General features: G+C 41.2%; 1 protein-coding gene across 5 annotated transcripts in view; it reads right to left on the bottom strand.

Annotated features, from left to right (window-relative positions):
- Nucleotides 1-18789, bottom strand: part of ULK4 (unc-51 like kinase 4) — a 454563-nt gene that overhangs the window by 339994 nt on the left and 95780 nt on the right. For all 5 annotated transcript variants that reach the window (XM_090050395.1, XM_090050394.1, XM_090050397.1 and 2 more), the window contains one exon: nt 14129-14212. In XM_090050395.1, coding sequence (XP_089906521.1) covers nt 14129-14212 — 84 coding nt within the window. The remainder of the gene's footprint in view (nt 1-14128; nt 14213-18789) is intronic.

Here is an 18789-nt window from a genome sequence, read left to right as displayed (position 1 = left end):
ATCACAGAGCCTGGGTTACTTGCAGCAGGTAGCAGAGAGACTGCAAGTAGCTGCACTGAGGTCTGCAGAGCCCCAGCTTAGCTTATTGTCCGGCAGATGTACACGCGCCTCCAAGCAGATGGTGGGAGAGCTTCAAAGGGCCTGATCCATGTTGTGTCAACACAGCCCTGGCCCTTTCCCCACCATCAACCCCTTCCCCACCATCTGTGCGCATGCCAAGCAAAATGCCTTTGCATGACACACTGGCATGTGTGCCACGGATTGCCGACCTCTGGCTTATCCTTTACCGGCCAATAAATGGTCATAATTGCATCTGTTAATTTTTTTTTCTCCAAGGCCCTGATATGGTATGAGCTCCACTTTTAAATTAATTACTTTGTGTATGGGGGTGGGCACCACAGAAAACAGGACAGAGGCCTTAGCTCTTATATTTGGCAAAAACTTAAATATTTAGCCATACCTTTGTATTCCAAAACAATAGGTGCTAACTTACTGAACCAAAGTAAGGAAGTTCAATATTAAAAGGGGAATTTCTTTTCTAATCCACCATTTGGTACTGTATTAGGTAGTAAACAGACTGCAATTCTCCTGGAAGAAAGCTTTTTTGTCCCTGAATCCTATAGATGTTCACATTCATTGACCCACTTCAAGTACCTGGAGTATGCTGTATAAGATGTGCTAACATTTTCCCCCAACCCACTTCTGGAAATGCTGTGTGCTCCTGTAAACTAACTGCATTGCACTTAACTGAACTGCTATTCACTTTTGGGACAAGCCGATGGGATGTCTGTTGTCCTTGGCCACCTACTAGCAGGAGAAAAGTAATGCACAGTTTGGAAGGGCTACATGTATAAATATCTGCTTTGATTAGTTAAAACCAAGGACAAGAGGTCCCAGCTCTAATGAGACATGTTTCCAGCTTTTGAGTACATCTAATACAAAACAATTCCTACTAAATTACTGCATACATGTGGAACTAGAAGAAAGAGAAAAAAATAGACCTGAGTCTAAAAGAGAAAAAATCCTATTGGAACAGAAATTTTATAAAGGAATTCCCTCTCTACAAATTTTAGAATAAGAAAATTAGCTGAATGGGCCTCTTGGCACTAGGAATCAGAATTTAACAAACAGAAACTTCAGATCTTTCATTTTAATTTATTTTTGTCAGTTCAGACCTGAAAATGTATAATTTATGTCCTAGTTTCTCAGAAAGCAAGCAGACCATATGAAAGATAAAAAAGCGCTTGTCACCAAGTTATAAGACCAGTATTTTATTAGAAATCATACTGACACATATCAAAGAGGCAAAAATTATCCTTTGTAGCCTCATGTACTATTTTGCAGTCAGTACTTCAACATTATAGAGTTATACAGGCAATAAAATGAGATATAGTTTCTGTATAACACCAATATAATAACTTTCTACAGGTTCTACCCAACTGTTGTTAAAAATCATATATAATGTGTTGTGCATATACACTGCATTTATATGTGGAAAGGGTCAAATTCCAAGCCCCTAGCTCAATGATTCACAAAGGGTCAGACTAGCATGCTGCAAAAGCAGCAAAAGTGTACCATAAAAAATGATCCCTTTGCCTTCTTTTTTGTATTTTAAGCTGGGGGAACAGCATGTGTGCAGGGAGCAGCAGAGCGTGGCATGGCTGCATCCCCCGAATGCAGGCAGAGCAGTGGCAGCTATTTGCTAATATCTGGTCCCAACACAGTTTCCTAGCAGCTGGAAGTTTCACGCAGACCACACCTGGGAAGAGGAGGGCTGGAAGAAGTGGCAGCAGCACCAGAATTAGACATCTACAAACTGCGTTTGTGTTCCCACTGCCACTTTTCTCCTCTTCCCTTTTCAGGTGTAAAAGCATGCCAACAATTTTAATCCAGAAAAGGTGTGCGCCCCAGGTATCAACAGTTTAAGACTAACATTTCCTAAGCTATAACATGGGCCCAATGCAGAGCTTTCTCTCCCCTCTTTGTGTAGCCAATATAAGGATCATGCAGTTAGTATTCAGGACCACAAATGAATAGAGTAAGTAGTCTAACCCTACAGGAATATGCCTATAAGACATAGGAAAGCAGTTCAGACAATGTCATGATTATTAGAGATAAAAAATACCCAAGCAAGAGTTTTAAAAGAGGGATATGGAGAAGCAGAGAGGTTATTTAGAAAATAAGAAAAGGAAGACTGTTCCAAATATAGGAGTAAGCAGGGACAAGTGAGTAAGGTAAGGAGAAAATGGAATTAGAAAAGCAAAAAGTTCATTTAGCAAAGAGGAATGCAGAGACACAGTAGAAGACAGAAAACAAAAGTAGCAATTAACATGGGTCACGATTAGGTAAGGCTTTTTAAGTGACAATGAGAAGCTGAAATATTATGCAGTGAGATAGGGACTCAATGATGAGCTTCAAACAAAAGGAAAGGATGATATACAAAAGAGTGACAGGAGCATAACATTAGCAGAAGCATCATGAATAAACTAAGAAGGGAATGAGTAAAAAGCAAGCCAGCCACAATCTTGGCACTATGTAGCTATTATTAAGTGAAAAATATCCTCTCAGGTTTAAGAGCAGCCTCTGTGACTGCAAAATCTGGAAGCATTCTGTTTGAAGGAGTTACCCAACAAAGGCCAGCTAATAGTTAAAAACACTGAAATATTTAATTAACTGATTGAGGAAATTATTGGAATATTTAATTCACTGACTAGATACGTGTCAAATGGCGATATCATTTAAATCACCACGTCCTGCTCTTCACATCAAAACAACATGACTCTCTCTGGATTTATTACTGATTTTTTCAATGAATAGATCAACTTCCCCATTTTTGATGCCTCACTGCAAATGTCTGCAGTTCATCCAGACCTAAAATCAACATTCATCTCAATTTAACAGTGTTCAAGCATTGCAAATTCCAGCTTGCAGCTCCCCAACTGAAAAAGATTTTTCTGTCTTATCAGTTTTAATTTACTGTCCTATCAGTTCTCAGTATTAGATTCATTTTTGCTGCTGTTTGACTGTTTTGTGCACTTTCTACACCTGTCTTTTAATCAGTCACCTCCACATTGTGTTCCTTTATTAGTCAATAAATATATCAGATTGCCAGGCCTCCCGCTTGTTATGCCATATTATAGTTGCAATGACAAAACTTAATAGAATATATAAGATATTAAAAGAAGAAAATCAGTTCAACACAAATACATTCGTTATTGCAAACTCTTTCCTTCCTCTATTATTCTGTTTCACTGAGTTAGTTCTGCTCTGGAAATGACAAATCTTACTAAAACACAAGAGACTCAGGAAAGCTTCAGAGCAATTCCTAACAGACTTGAAGAACAGCCAATTTATCTTAAGGAATTCAAGAATATTTAAACAACTGTACCAAATGATGTAAATCTGTTTTATTTTTTCAAATTCCTATTAAAGAGAGCAAACAAATCTTCTTAATTGGCAATAAAAGACTACACAAGTGTATTTCTTAATTCACATACTTTAATTTAACAACAGTACAGTAATGATGAGTCTATTAAAAAAGGGGTTTGCTGATCTTTTCAAATGCAGAAACCACATATACATATTTGGTGAGTGAAAATGCTGCCATTCTAATTAGATGCACAAACAAAGTTTAAATGCTTATACGTGAACATTATGCATTATCCATAAACATGATACTAAAGTTACGGCAATTTGTACAGCAGATAACAAGTTATAATATATTTCAAGAGAAGCTACAACTGCTCAGATTCTAAGCAGTTGACAAGAAGCATAGATGGAGACACAGAAATACGAGATGTAGAACTGAACACTATTGCCTAGCTCGTCAAACCCAGTTCCTGCCATCCAGTTTCATCACGCAATCCCTTCCAAAAAGCTTCAAGCTTCAGATTAAAACCAGTTTGCTCCAACTACTTCTATTACTTCCCCCGCTGACTTGAATTACGAAGCACAAACATATCTTTACGCAACTTTAATTCACACAAGAACCCGAAACACTGGTCTTATCCACTTAAAGACTGCTGTATTAACTATACCGGTTGCTAGCAGCCCTAGGGCATCATTCTGGCAGCTAGAAAATCACAAGGGATTATGGGACAATCCCACCTTTTATCTTGTCACATGTAACAGTGCATTCTTCAGCACAAAAAACTCCAAAAATATATCTAAAAAAACTAAATAAGTTGCTTTAGTACAATATATTTGTCAATTTGTCAAAACAACCTTTTTGTAGAAAAATCTATCTGAATATGCTTGACAGTTGTTTGTTTGACTTGCTACTTTATAGATTTATATTTTGAAATAATTTTGTTCCACTAAATATTTGTTTGAATCTTATTCAAGTACACATTGCTGTTCAGATATTTTTTAAGAGTTAAACTGCTGAACTATAAAAGGTTCTGTTTACTAAAGATGATTCTTGATGTGAAAGACTGTTGAGAATTAGAAACATTTAAATAATTAAACTGATTTTTATCTGTCTATAATCTGAAAGGCAATTCAACCAAATCTTACAAAAAGTACTTAGAAACTATGGAAATGCTCCACATTAAATCTATCTATGAACTTTTAAGCAACAGATATGCACCAAGAGGCATATCCTCAAGCTTTGGGGAGCAGCTTTTAGGAATAGAAGAACTACTATACATTCTAGATCAGTATCTAGTGCATCTGTTCCAGGATGCATCTATTCTAGTACCTTGTCTCCAGAATGGCCAGAATTAGAAGCTTCAGATAAGGGACAAAAGACTGTCACAGAGCAGATGTGATTACTCCAAGAAAACTTTTTCCTAATGACTAAACATTAGAGATTGGTTTAAACCCAAAAACACAGGGGGCCAACGTTGTTGGCAGACATGCCACGAATTGAGTCCTGCAACCTCTCTCAGTGTCACTGCAATTACTTTCCCCTGTGGCACAAAGCGACAATGAACAGACGTGTATACCTTACATTGTGCCACAATGTGGCTGTGATAGAAGGTAGTAATAAATTGTGCTGCTTTATTTGGAAAGACATTTATTTGCTTTATAGAAGTTTATGGCAGGAAAGCACAGGCAGCCAGAGTTGTGCACACTGCCGTTGCCCTGGGCAAGCACTCCCAGGGCTCAAGGGGCCTGGTCTTATGCACTCCAGGAATTCCTGTGCAGGATTTGGCCCTGGAAGCATCTGCCAAGCTGGGACACATCTCTGAAAGTGGGGCAAGTCAAGGATTGCTGATACCAGGAACTCACCCTGGAGACTGCCTGGGGTGTCTCTGGAAAGCAACCTGTTGTCCTGCAAGATCAACTGGCAGGACAACAGGCAATGTGTTTTGCCTAATAAAGTAGATCAGCTGTGCTGGGAGCATAGTATAGCTGATTCACTTCATTTGTAGTCATCTATTTCTACTTTAGAGACTCCCTCTATTCCCAATAAAATCCTGTGAGGAAGACAGCTGCTGAAGCGTTATTGTAGGGGGACTGTCCACTTTCCCCCAGAAAATGAAAACATATGAACAGACCCTATTCTTGAAAGTACCAAGTGTCTTAGGTGTGGGCATCTCAGCTACTTCCCCCCTCCAGTTTTTCTGTATCTGTGTACTTTTTTAACTTATGAGACCTAAGGGTCCCCTAAGCTCATCTTCTAGGAGAGGTATGCTCTGGCTACCACAGTACTATTTCACACCTCAAGCCAAATATGCAATAGTTAAAACACTTCTGGTAATTCTACATCCACATACACATTTTGGGTTGCTTAAAATTAGGATATACTCATCAAATGCTCTGGGGCACATATAGGCATATTAAAGGGCAAAGCATAAAGAAAGCCAGCAAGCACAGCTTCTTTTTATTAAAATACAGAGAGTAATTAAGTGACTGCCCATGTTCTGTTCATAATCTACCCTTTTCAAACACAATATGCAACACAGGACAATCTGCCCCTGAGAACTAGCAGCCAGACCTGTTCTGCTGAATGACAGGTCAGATGGTTTCATCAACTAGTGTGGAGTGAGAAGATTTAAACAAACTTCCTGGAAGTGAAAGGCAGGAAAAAGGGCTGTAAGAGAGAAGTCGTGCTATGGAGAATAAGTAGAGGCATACTACCCACGTCACGCTTTCCTTAAAACTTGACAGGACAAGGGATTCTTGGCTTATGGTTGTGATCATTTACATTTGAGAATAAACTGGTCCAAAGAGCCTGGAACTGGAGCAGAATATGGCTGACTGTTATTACCCAGACTAGTGAATTTAACTTACAGCACACTTTCAGAATAGCCAAAAATTTCTCTGGTCTATCTAGGTCATTCTAAATCCAAGGCCTACCCTTTAAAGCATCTGCAACTCCAATAACCTAGGTGTCATCAGCAAATTTGCTAAATATGCATTCAATACCATCATACAAATAATTAATTAAACTGTTCCAGACCCAGGACAGACCCCTGGGGAACCCCACTTAATACCTCCTCCCAATCAGACATTGAGCCATCGAGGACTACTCGCCGAGTATGACCCAGCTAAGTACATTACAGTACTTTCATCTAGTCTGCATTGCTTTGGCTTGTTAATGAGAATGCTGCAGGAGACAGTGTCAAAAGCCTTGCTAAAGTCAAGGTACATCACATCCACTGTTCTGCCCCCATCCACAGGGCCTGTCATCTTATCATAGAACAAAATTAGGCTGGCCAGGCATGACTTGCTTTTGGTGAATCCATACAGGCTGTTTCAGATCACTTTGCTCTTATGTAGATTATTCACAATATATACCTTGAGGACCTATTCCATGATCTTTCCAGGTATTGACGTCAGGTTGACTGGACACTCTTTCTTCCCTTTCTTAAAGATGGGCACTATATTTGCCCCTTTCCAGTCAGCCAGGACTTCAACCAATCTCCTTCAGTTCTCAAAAACGATAGCAAATGGCTCCAAAATTACCTCAGCCAATTCCTTCGGTACCTAAGGTGCATCCCACCCAGCCCTGCCAACTTGAAAGCATCTACCTACTCTAAAGTAAATCTTAACCTGCTCTGCCATCAACTCTAGACTGTTTATCTCCTTCCCTATCTTTACTGACAACTGTACTTGCCTATCTGGTAGCTGTCCCCGTTTGTGAAGTCAAGTAAAAAAAGGCATTAAATACCTCAACTTTCTCTGCATCACCCATAACTAGATTCTTCCACATTCCATAAAGAACCTATTATTTCTCTCAACTTCCTCTTACTTCCAACAAATTTGTATAATCCTTTCTCACGCCTTTTATGCCCTATGTCAGGTGCATCTCAAAATTGTGCCTCAGACTTCTTGATTTTCTCTCTGTATGGCCATGCAATGCTCTTATACTTGTCCTTAGTGTTTTAACTAAGTTTCCACTTTAATTGTTTTCTTTTTATAAAATTCTTTTTTGAGTTTCAACTTGTTGAAGAAATTGCTGCCTTGCCAGGCTGGTCTCCTGTTCCATCACATTGAGATAGTTTGCTGCTGCTGTTTCTAGAATCTAGAAAACTCCACATTTGTGTTTGAAAAGCTGAAACCCAGTTGGAAAGATGTCAAGAAACAAGGACAGGGAAAGAGAGCAGAATCATTAAGGTCCCTTGAATTCCAAGGCTCCAATACAGGAGATGTGTCAGTCTAAATCCCCTTCAGGGTTAATAGGACCCCAAGCTGAAATTCCAGTAAAGACTAAAAAGATGCAGTATTCTGCAGTGCTGGATAGTGGATTTCAAACCATTATTTTTCAGTCATTTTATAATGAAAATTTGAAACACTTATCTTTACAACCATCAACAGGGCCATGACTGTGTGGTTTAAGCAAAGAGGGCTACCCATACAGTGGATATGTCAGAGTTCGGTTGGAATTTCCAAAGGAGACTGGCACGGTCAAGGTATAAATGACCACTGCTGCACTGAGATGCTCTGAGCCAAAAGACATGAGATGCATCTCTGGTAACAGAAAGTTAAAAAATTCTCTTAAAAGCCCTTGCCCAATAGTGCTAATGAAAAATAAGGCAGTGATTTTTAAATACCTTAAAAATGTACTTACTTTATGGATTGGCAGGGAGAAAATTGAAAGTACTGGTGAGAGCAGTAATGACAACCCAGCTGGGACATAGGAATGCATAGGAACGGTCACAAACTCCTGCACGACCGTTTCAGGCTGGACATAAGGAAGAATTTCTTTACTGTCCGAGCCCCCAAGGTCTGGAACAGTCTGCCAGCGGAGGTGGTTCAAGCACCTACATTGAACACCTTCAAGAGTAAATTGGATGCTTATCTTGCTGGGATCCTATGACCCCAGCTGACTTCCTGCCCTTTGGGCAGGGGGCTGGACTCGATGATCTCCCGAGGTCCCTTCCAGCCCTAATGTCTATGAAATCTATGAAAAAAGACTTCTATGGCAAGCCTACCACTGGGTTTGGATGATGACTTGGAGCTTTAGCAGAGGTGGAGTCCTTGAAGGGTATCACCACCTCAAGTTTACCATAGGCCAGGGGAAGGCAACTTCTGACACAGGTGCCAGTGTGGTATGCGAATGCATGTTGCTTGGCACGTGGGCCTTAAGATGGACAGCTCCGGAGGGGCTGGGCCTGTGCTGCCACAAAAAGGATCGGGCCCCTTACAGCTCCTTCACTATCCACCGCAGCATGGGAACATCTTACAAGTCGAGGGTGTGGGTATTTTTGGCACTCTGCCAAAAAAAAAAAAAAAAACTTTGCTGACCCCTCCCTTAGACCTGAAAGACATAAAAAGCACCTTCCTATAGAAGGCAGAGTTGGTGGTGATTCTATATCTGCAGGGCAGTGTCCATCCTTGGCATGGGAGAACCTTGAGGACTTGGAGGATAAAACTGGTTTGCAAGCACTGCGCGAGAGCAAGCAGGGGCAGCAAACAGGAAAGTTTGCAAGCTGTTTACTAGAAGCAAGGGGAGGAAGGGGAAGAGGAAGAGGAAGAGGAGCCAGGCAACAGATCCTGCTCTGGAAAGGTAAGCGAGCCAGGGCTAGCTGTGCGTTTGGCTTCCTGAGCGTTTGTTCAGTGAGCTGTGCTTGGGCTCTGAGCAGCTAGGAGTGCTCCTGGCTGGGTGATTGCTGCCTATGTCTGACAAAAGCCCTAATGCAGGGGTGGAGCCAGTCCAGGCCAAGGAGGGTATAAAAGGAGACGCCTCAAGTGAGTGAGCATGGGCAGCAAACAGGGCAGTTAACATACAGTTCACAGGTCAGGTTGCCACCTCCTCTTCAAAGGGGAGCCTTTAATTTAAGTTCTTTCCTTAATTAAGAGTAACTAACCTACATATATCTAGTGTAAGTAGCTAAAGCAGCATTTTGACCAATACTTAAGTCCCTTGTTTAACTAGAGTCCAGAGTGAGGGGAAATTCACTAGGGCATTTGCCTGGACACTCTCTCCTTCCTTTACAGCAGGCTTGGTGAGAGAAAGCAGGCTAGCAGAGAAAAAGGAACCTTTCAGGACCAAGGAGCAGCGACTAGGCCAGCTTCCAGGGGAGTTTGCCAGGGAAGGTATGTCTGGAAAGAAAGGCAGAAAGAGAGAAGCAGTGAATTAAGAGAGCCAGAGAAATGGCTAGAGGATGTCACAACACCAGAGCAACTGGTACTGCCAGCTCTTCCTCTGCTTGCACCTGTGAGGTGTCTGTCAAGGCAGGACAGCTCACCGAAACTTCCACTGAGGTCCTAGTTTGGCACTGTGGAGACTGTGGCTTACAGATTCCTTTCAGTGACTGCCAGGTGGAGTCCCTGTGAAGTGAGCGCTTTCTCCTGGTAGTGTTCCTCAGGGAACAGGCAAAAGAGCTACAGGATGTGGCAAAGCTCTGAAGCATCCTTTGCCATGCAGACTTCATCAGTTTCATGCTGGAGGAGACCTACTGTATTGCACAGCAAGGACTGCCAGAGGCAACAATAGAGAAAGAGAAGACGACATGGACTCCTGGGAAAGTGGAAGCTTGTGACCTCTGGCAGCAAGCAGAGGTCTTCATTTCCACCTGCAGCAGTTTGCCTGAAGAACAGACACGGAGCCCTTACAATAGAGGAGGAGTAGCATATTCCACTGGTGGAAAAGACAAGACCAGGTATCCCCAAAGTTAGGAGGATTGAGACTACTGCCACCAAGAGGAAGCATGGTGGTGGTTAAAGATTCCCTTTCGCGGGGCATGGAGGCATCCACCTGACTTGTCGTCTCAGAAGGTCTGCTGCTTTCCCAGAATCCAGATCTGAGATGTCACAGAAGGACTACCAAGACTCATCAGGCCCTCTGACTATTATACCATGCTGTTCATCCATGTGAGCACTCACGATACTGCCAGGAGTGACCCTGAGCAGATTAAAAGTGACTACAGGGCTCTGGGTGCAAGGGTGACGAGGACAGGGGCTCAGGTAGCATTCTCCTCGATCTTTCCAGTCATGGAAAAGGGCCCAGGCAGAAGCAGATGCATCCTGCAAATGAATGCATGGCTGCACAGTTGGTGACACCAGCAGGGCCCTGGCTATTTCAACCACAGGATACTGTTTCAAGAAGGACGGCTAGGAAGAAATAGGATCCACCTGACGAAAAGAAGAAAAAGCATCTTCACAGACAGGCACATTAACCTAGCAAGGAGGGCTTTAAACTAAGTTCACCGGGGGTTGGAGACAAAAGCCCTGATTTAAGTGGTGAAGCAGGTGACCTGGAGAAATCACAAATAGGAGAGGGCAACAGGGCAGACCTTTTCATTTGTCCTGAGAATGTGGGACAATTGGCTAGTTACCTTAGGTGTACACACATGAATGCACAGAGTCTGGGAAACAAATAAGTTCTTTTCCCCTCTCCGAGCAAGCCCGCCAAAATCAAGGTCATGCTGCTTTTCACGGAAAACACTTGATTTTGTATTTTCCACAAAAAACACGGAGTTGTGATTTGGTAAGTCCCTAGTGGTTACCAAGAGGATGAAACTAGACTATTCTCAATGGTCTCAGAACAAGGAGCAATGATCTCAAGTTCCAGCAAGGGAAGTTTAAGTTAGATACCAGGAAAAAACGCTCTCACTAGGAGGGTAGTAAAGCACTGGAACAGATTAACCAGAGAGGTTGTGGAATTTCCACCCATGAAGATTTCTAAGACCCAGCTAGACAAAGCCTTGGCTGAGATGATAAAGTTAGGAAGGTCCTGCTCTGAGCAGGGGTTTGGGTTAGACTTTGAGGTCCCTTTCAACCCTAATTTTCTATGATTCATTGAAGACCATAGAAGACAGTGAGAATCATGCTCCTGAGGGTACAAGTGGTCTGCATCCCTTACTGGAGACCCCAGAAGACAATGAAATCATACAAATACAAAGAGTGATGGGAATCCTTCAGGGTTCTCCTCATCCACGACCCTCCTATATCTGTACCAACCTTACCTGGGGTAGTAAAGTCATTGAGTCAGTGAAGTCATAAAGCCATCCTATTGGCCTAATGTATACTGCTGCACCTAGAGTTGAATCAAAAGAACCAATAAATGGGTAATCATAATGACCCCAGGGTTGAGTAAGGGGTAATCCATGTAAGAGAGGTTGTACTGGTTTGCCAGGACATCAAATTTTTGGCTGTGTCAAAGATGCAACCCTATTAACATATCTGTGTTTCATGTGACAACCTCTCTGGGGTGCTTATCTGCCTATGCACATTGATATACAGATTCAGATTCCTTGGAACTGCATCCCTTACCTGAACACCCTTACTGATACAAGTTCAATGAGAGTGGGAACACTTTGTGCTTCTTTTGACTGTGATAACATATTTTAACAGTTCTGAATATAGGGGGCCAGGTGAGTCAGGTTTTGTGTGCAATGCCCCCCCTTCTAAAAGTGTAAAATTCATAAGGCACTGACGCATTAAGGAAATATTGGATAAATGTTGCTGAGGGTTTATGTGGAGATCTAAGGTGGAGATGGAGCTTAGGTATGACAAAGGAAGCTTGGGAGACTCCCTAGGATTGCACTGTATTTTGCCACCAAGTCTCAAGCAACAACAGCAATGGCAGAGCAGCCCTTGCCCCCTGCCCCTCCCAGTGGTAAAAAATTACAACAGCAGCAGCATACCAAACCCCTTCCCTCCAAGTGGTGAGGAGATATGACAGCAGTGACAGAGCAAGGCCATCCAGGAGAGATGAGACTTTTTAAGACAGAATACTCTGATCAACTGTTAGTAGTTGGTTGCAATGGGCTACTAACTATTAAGAGATTTCCCAAGATCGTCTGTTTATCCCATTTATCTTCCTCTTCAAAAAACCCTGTTATAGTTTAATATTGCATGTCAGTGAAATACTCTGTGCTTTTATTTTCCCAGGTGTCTAGATGAGGTCTCAAGCCAAAAAAGAAAATTTATGTAAAACTGATAAATTGAACTTGGCCCTTTTTACTGCCATCCTGTGCCTGGCAGAAGGCTTACACATAGTTAGCCACCAGATATTTTTAGTTCACTTATTTCAGATTTATCAGGTAGTAGGCAACTGTTGCTAGCGAGACAACACCAAATATCTCAAGAGAGACTGGACAGATACTTACTGTCTGCAGGTGGAGGCTTTTGAAAGAATGCTATAACGTCATTACATTCCTAAAGATCTCCACAGGGAATAGAATAAGACAGTTGATTTTTTTCAAGCAGAAAAATACTGGGTTGAAGTGAAATTCTTAAAATGATAATTGGACAAAAGTGAGCCTTCTGATGCAAAAATACTTGATATAAGCACACTTTCATAAATGGGCTCCTTCATGATCTGAGGTGGAATTAAGAGCTGTAAACATTAAAGAGTTGTAATACGGTAGCCACTTCTATGATCAACATCTAGAACGCTACAGCACAGTCTAGGAGTTTTGATTTATTTTGGTATATTTTATATATTTTTATATATTTTAGATTTTTAAAATGCATCCTTCCTTAAAGGTACGGAAAGACTACCTATGTGCAATACCCACATTCAAACATCTGGGCAGATTTGTTTTGCATGTGCATGGAGGCAGAAGATGGGAAACTGGTGACTGTGCTCAGTCATTTCCAATCAGACTTCAGTTTACAGGGCTATCAATTCAGCAACAACTTCCAGGAACATTATACTTGATAATTTGGAAAGACATTTAATATACACATTCTCAATGAAAACAAACACACTGCAGGATTTAGAATTAGTTTTACTATATAGAAATGATGTTCTTATGCATGCCTGTATCATTCCTATCACATGGTCACCTACAGTTAGCATGAAGCCTCCCATTACTAAGTTGATAATTATATGGTTTATCACACATGGATGGATCTTAGAATGACATCTTAGTATGTATATATTACTGTCTGGAAAGAATCCAAAAAAACATATCAGCTGTACATTCTTGGTCACTTGAAAATCTTTTTTAGTCATCAAGCGATTTCTTTTATTAAATCACAAACTGTAAGCAATAAAGATCTCAGAAGAAAGAAGTTTACCTTGATTTTTTTTTAAATCCCTACAAGGAATATTTTCAGCCTTCGGCTTTGCCTCGGGCAGAAATAATGTCAAATGATCTCAAATAAACAGTAAATGCCAGTCCCATACATGACTTTACTCAATTATTTTTTTCATTTTAAGAGTGGGGGACCATACATGTTGGCATCCTTTTCTTTTTTTAACATACCAAAGTTGTTACACAAGAAATGAAGTGTATGGCAAATAGTATGTAGCAAAGAAAAACTAGTATTTCACATCTACCACTTTTGGGCCTCAATAGGATGCTGATGACCTGACAGAATGATGATGGAGTGTTTCAAGCCTTATATATCTACTGTGTTTTATTAAACTGGGAAGAAGTAAATTCTGTTAAAAAAACCTGTGAAAAGTTAAGTTACAGCAGAAATTGTAACAGTTGTCAGAAAATTCCTAAAAAAAATCTTAAAAATCATAAATCAGGTAATGGTAATTTTTATTTACTACCTTACTTCCAAAATCAAGTAACTTTAAATTAATGTCAAAAATAGAGAACGCCATTTCAATTTTTGCACTCTTCTGTGTAGGTCATGGTCTTATCATGATTATTTAAATTCAGGAGCAATACTTGGTTGACAAGGTACTGCACTGCTGCAGGCTACAATCCTCACACAATGCCTAAAGGGTTATTACAGTGGAGAAATTCTATTGAGGACAATAAAAGAGCCTTACCCCTTCCCGAAGGCACCTCATTAGCACAGTGTAAGCAGCCAAGGGAACAACCCAGCATTCTCTAGGGTGCTCTTTTTTTTCTTCCTGTAATGAAGTGGAAGGAACAGCAATGAAGCTAACGGCACAAATGATATTAACCCTTCAAGGCAAAACAAAAATCACATTAATATTACAGACACAAAAAATGCACACAGGAGTTTTTTTTAAATGTTACTAGCATATATATTTCAAATTAATAAAATTTAGGAAATACTATATTCTGGAACAATATTTTGATATACCGCTATTGTTTTTGTGGGCAGCACAAAAATTGATTTTTGTTACATAATTTAAACATGCCTTACAATTTTTAAAAAGTATTTCTTCTAATGTTTCTATTTGTCATTAGCTCAACTGATTCAATTTGCATGCAAAACTGAACCTGAAGTTGTAAAAATCATTTTGATTGCTACAGAGCTAGATAATTGATTATTTGAAAAACAAAGTCCAATTATTTAAACAATAATTATGTTTATATTATAATTGGAAACAATATTTCTTGGGGCCTCTCAATTAAAAGAAAAGAATTTTTAAAGTAAACATGCCTTTAAAATATATTCAAAAGTTAATCAGTAAAGGGAAAGCTGTTAAAAAAAGGTTAAGTGTGTGAGATACCAGGTAAAGCACATAGAACCTCTCAAGAGATCCATAATGTTCCAAGATCCTTACATGCATGACACTTACATCCAACTTTTTTAAAAAGATCAATTCACTATTAACTAAAATGAGACTGATTGCACCTTTAGGAGTAAATAGGCTGGTGGGTTTTTGATTGGTTTGGCTTTTTTTTTTTTTTTTTTTTTTTAGAAGTAGCATATTATAGGTAAAGAGAAAGTTGTTTGGCTTTTTTCTTAGCAAAGGGACACATGATGAAAACAAATTTCATATTGCTCCCCTCCTGCATTTGATAGCACATGGACATTAGCAACTGATGGAGCAGAGCCCTTGCTGGAAAAAATTAAAGAATAAAAATTAATAAATTATATTAGATTCACAGATGCTAGGGTCAGAAGGGACCTCATCAGATCATTGAGTCCGATCCCAAATCATCAAGTCTGACCCCATGGCATCTTACAAAATGATGGCATCTTACAAAATGAATTTTGATTTTGTGAGATATCCTTATTCTGCAGAGTGTTTTCCTCTGAAAAGTAGCATCTGCTTCTAAAATTATTTATTAAATTGGACTGCTCTGAATAATAATTTTTTAGAAACTGTTTCATGCGCTTTTGTACAATGAAAAGCACAGGATGCCTAGTGTGTTCAGGTCAATGATTCAGGAACAACCTTAATTTTCTGTACTTTCTAACTTTTGAGTGTTCTATACAGGATTTCAACATTAAGATTGTACTACTGGTCTGTTTTAATTTAACTATGGTACCTTAGTTGAAGAAAAGCTGCTAATGAGATGCCTTATATTTTCCTTTGAGAGGAATGCAACATCTCTCAACTTCATCAGAAACAAATGCTTTCTTTATTAAAAAAAATGTTACCACTTCTTAAAACTTGTTCTATTCAAAAAGGAATGGAGTTGAAACTGTTTACAGTGGCCATCCATAAAGAAACTGCATGCTTATCAGGGCCTGATTTCCTTGGAGTTTTACATCTGCTAAATTTAAATTACAAAACTGTGGTATAATCTCTCCTGAAACTCTATTACATGCAATAATAATCTGGCATAATCTACAGAGATTCTTCATGACTTTAGACAGAGACATCCAACCCAGGCTCTCAGGCTTCAAGTTTCCATTTTTAATATACAGGCATTAATATAGAGACTTTTTCCATTTACCATTTTTTCTTCAGCATATCGCTGTTAAAAAAATAAATAAATAAATAAAATAAATCGGAGATTAAAAATTTACAATAATTCTCAGCACTTGAATAATGTTCACTTTTAGACAGTGAACGGGTCCAAAAGTGGTATCTGGATACTAGCAAACAGGTATAATCCCAATTTGTCTTCATCCTCCCACTGCAAAGGGTTTAGGGAAGATAAGATTAGAGATTATAGGCCAAACAAATTCTAGGAAAGGATGACAAGCATCTCTCTAGGGAGAAACAGAAGAACAGATACCTTGAAAAATGGAGGAGTTCTTACCCAGTCATTAAACAGTACAGTCTGAAGATACTAAGGAACTGGGGAGTCTTAAGGAGTGCCACATGAAGGCTCAAAGTTTGTTTGGTTTTTTTTCAAAATATTGAACGTATAAATCAAACTTAAGATGAGAAAAAAATATGAGACTAAGATAGCATTTTTGTTATCTAAATATCTTTATGTACACATCTCCCAAAATTGGTTACTGGGAACTTCCAGGAGTTTCAACATATCCCCATTTTGAATTTTTTCCCCATGGATTCTGTGTCCTGAAAACCCTTCCAGCAGAAAATGAATGCAGCTATTTCTGAAATGTAATGTCTTGAGATTGACATCAGGTTCTGCCTCAGCATTACTTTTAGTCTTGCTTTTCATGTTTTATTGTATATCATATTTACCTGAATCCAGGATAACCCAGAATTTAAGATGACCCCATGCTAATTAGATTGCATACAAGAAAAAAATTACAAATTTATAATTTCCCATGTATAGAATCGAATTATTGAAGGGTCATCTTAAATTAATTGCCCCTCACTGCTGAAGCAGGGAAAGCAATGTTAGGGAAGCAGGGAGTGACGGATACAGTATGGCAGATGGGAAGGGGGGGGGCAAGCAGCTTGACACTTGCCCTTTATCCTCCCACATCTTGGCCTTCTGCCTGTCCCACCACTACCTCAGGGGTGGGCAAAATATGACCTGCGGGCCAGATCCAGCCTGTCAATTGACTGGATCTGGCCTGCGGCTGCCCCTACAGCACTCCATATGGGGCTGAGTCCCACCCTCTCTCACCCGGGCAGCCCATACCATACTTCAGCCTGCACCCGCTGGCCGGGGCCCCAACCAGAGCACATAGCTTTCAGCAGGACTCCTCCTAATGCAGATACAACCAGCTGGGTGCTGCTCTATTCCCCTCGCCTCCAGATGTGCCTTTTCCTCCTGCTCCTGCTGCACTGCTCCAAGCTGGGGAGAGGTCTGGAGAGGATCTTTAGCTGCGTGGCTCCTGCCCTAGTACATGGGGCTCTGGCTCCAGTTCCCAGCTGCTTTCTACTCACTCCACCCACCCAGCACAGTGAGCAGCCAACTGCAGGTGGGAAAAGCAAGTGGAAGGCACCTGTGTGCTGGGGCGGAAGCTGCCAAATTGAAGCTTCCCCCGATAACCCACCCACTCAGAGTGGCACAGTAGCAGGAGGAGCTACCAGTGGAGGCAAAGGGAGCAGAACAGACCCACCAGCCCAGGCCCTGACCAGGACACACAGCTTCCGGTGGGCCTGTTCCTGGTGTGGCTGTGTCCAGCTGGGTGCTGCTCTGCTACCCTCACCCCTAGCACTTAAAGACTGACAAAACTAGGAACTGAGTCTATGAAATCTATGAAACTAAGATGGATAATTCCCACCCTAGAAATGATTCCAGGAGAGGGATCAGTACAACCATTCAGCTGATAACTGCCCTTTCTCCCCTGTTCCTCATGCCTTCCTGAGACCAAGGTGATCCTAACCTACTTTAATCCTCTCATTACCAGGGGTAAAGGAGCAGTAGGGCAAAGTCCCCTGCCTGTTTCTCACATTGGGGACTCCATTGCAAGAATCAGGCACAGGGGGTTACAGTTCCTCTCCATCTCCTCGGCAGTACCTGGGAGTCAAGCGGATGGAATAATGGATCAAAGCTGCCTGCTTGCTTCTTACTCCAAGGACTCCAGGGTGTGAGGAGCCATCAGGGAGCAGCTGGGAGAAATGATCCTCCCCTCCTCTCCCTGTATATGGGATGGGCAGGAGCAGCTGCCTCTCACACCTTCTCCAGACCAAGATGACCCCAGTCTCTGGAACACACAGGAGACTTTCACCATGGCTCCACTAGTCCTGATCCCTGGTAAGAGTTAAGCCATGCAAAAGTGTACAAATGGTCATTCTCACTGGAGAATTTTTTTTTTTTTTTTTGGAAGCCAGTATAACAAGGCGGTTCAGCCTTTTTTTCTTTCTTCCTTTCTTTCCCTGGCATGCTTCCTTTTTGTTTCCTGTTGACCTGTGCCCATTCCTCAGTTGCTTCCTGTTTTATTTTGTTGTTTTATTTCACTTGTTTGCAACCCTTCATTGAGGGATCTGGGCGACACCCATACAACAAAAGGACCGCCCGCAAAAAGCAACAGACAAATGGGAGACAGCAAGATAGACCCAGAGGACAGGGGAACAGCCATCCGACCCAGGGTCCATTAGGAAGAGAAATAGACCCGATACCTGAGATCAAGCAACAGGTAAGAGTCATCAAGACCAGAGGGCTGGCTGCATCAAGATCAGGTGGCCCATTGGAGGCTGGCATATGGAAGGAGTGTAGGGGAGGTGGAGCCCCACGAATATCCATCAGGAGGAACAACCAACCACGAGGGACTGCCAATGGGAGACCCCACCACTGAAGAAACACTCAAAGTTATGGCAGGTGAGTTCTGGGGTCTCCCCTGGGGTGACTGGGGCCCCTGTCAGAGATTATATGAAGCCGCCCCATGTCCATCACCAGGCGCCCGTGCCAAGGC

The sequence above is a fragment of the Crocodylus siamensis genome, chromosome 5 (genome assembly GCF_052110815.1).
Source record: "Crocodylus siamensis isolate JL-2025a chromosome 5, ASM5211081v1, whole genome shotgun sequence".
Lineage (NCBI taxonomy): Eukaryota > Metazoa > Chordata > Crocodylia > Crocodylidae > Crocodylus > Crocodylus siamensis.
This window is presented reverse-complemented; position numbering and strand designations above follow the sequence as displayed.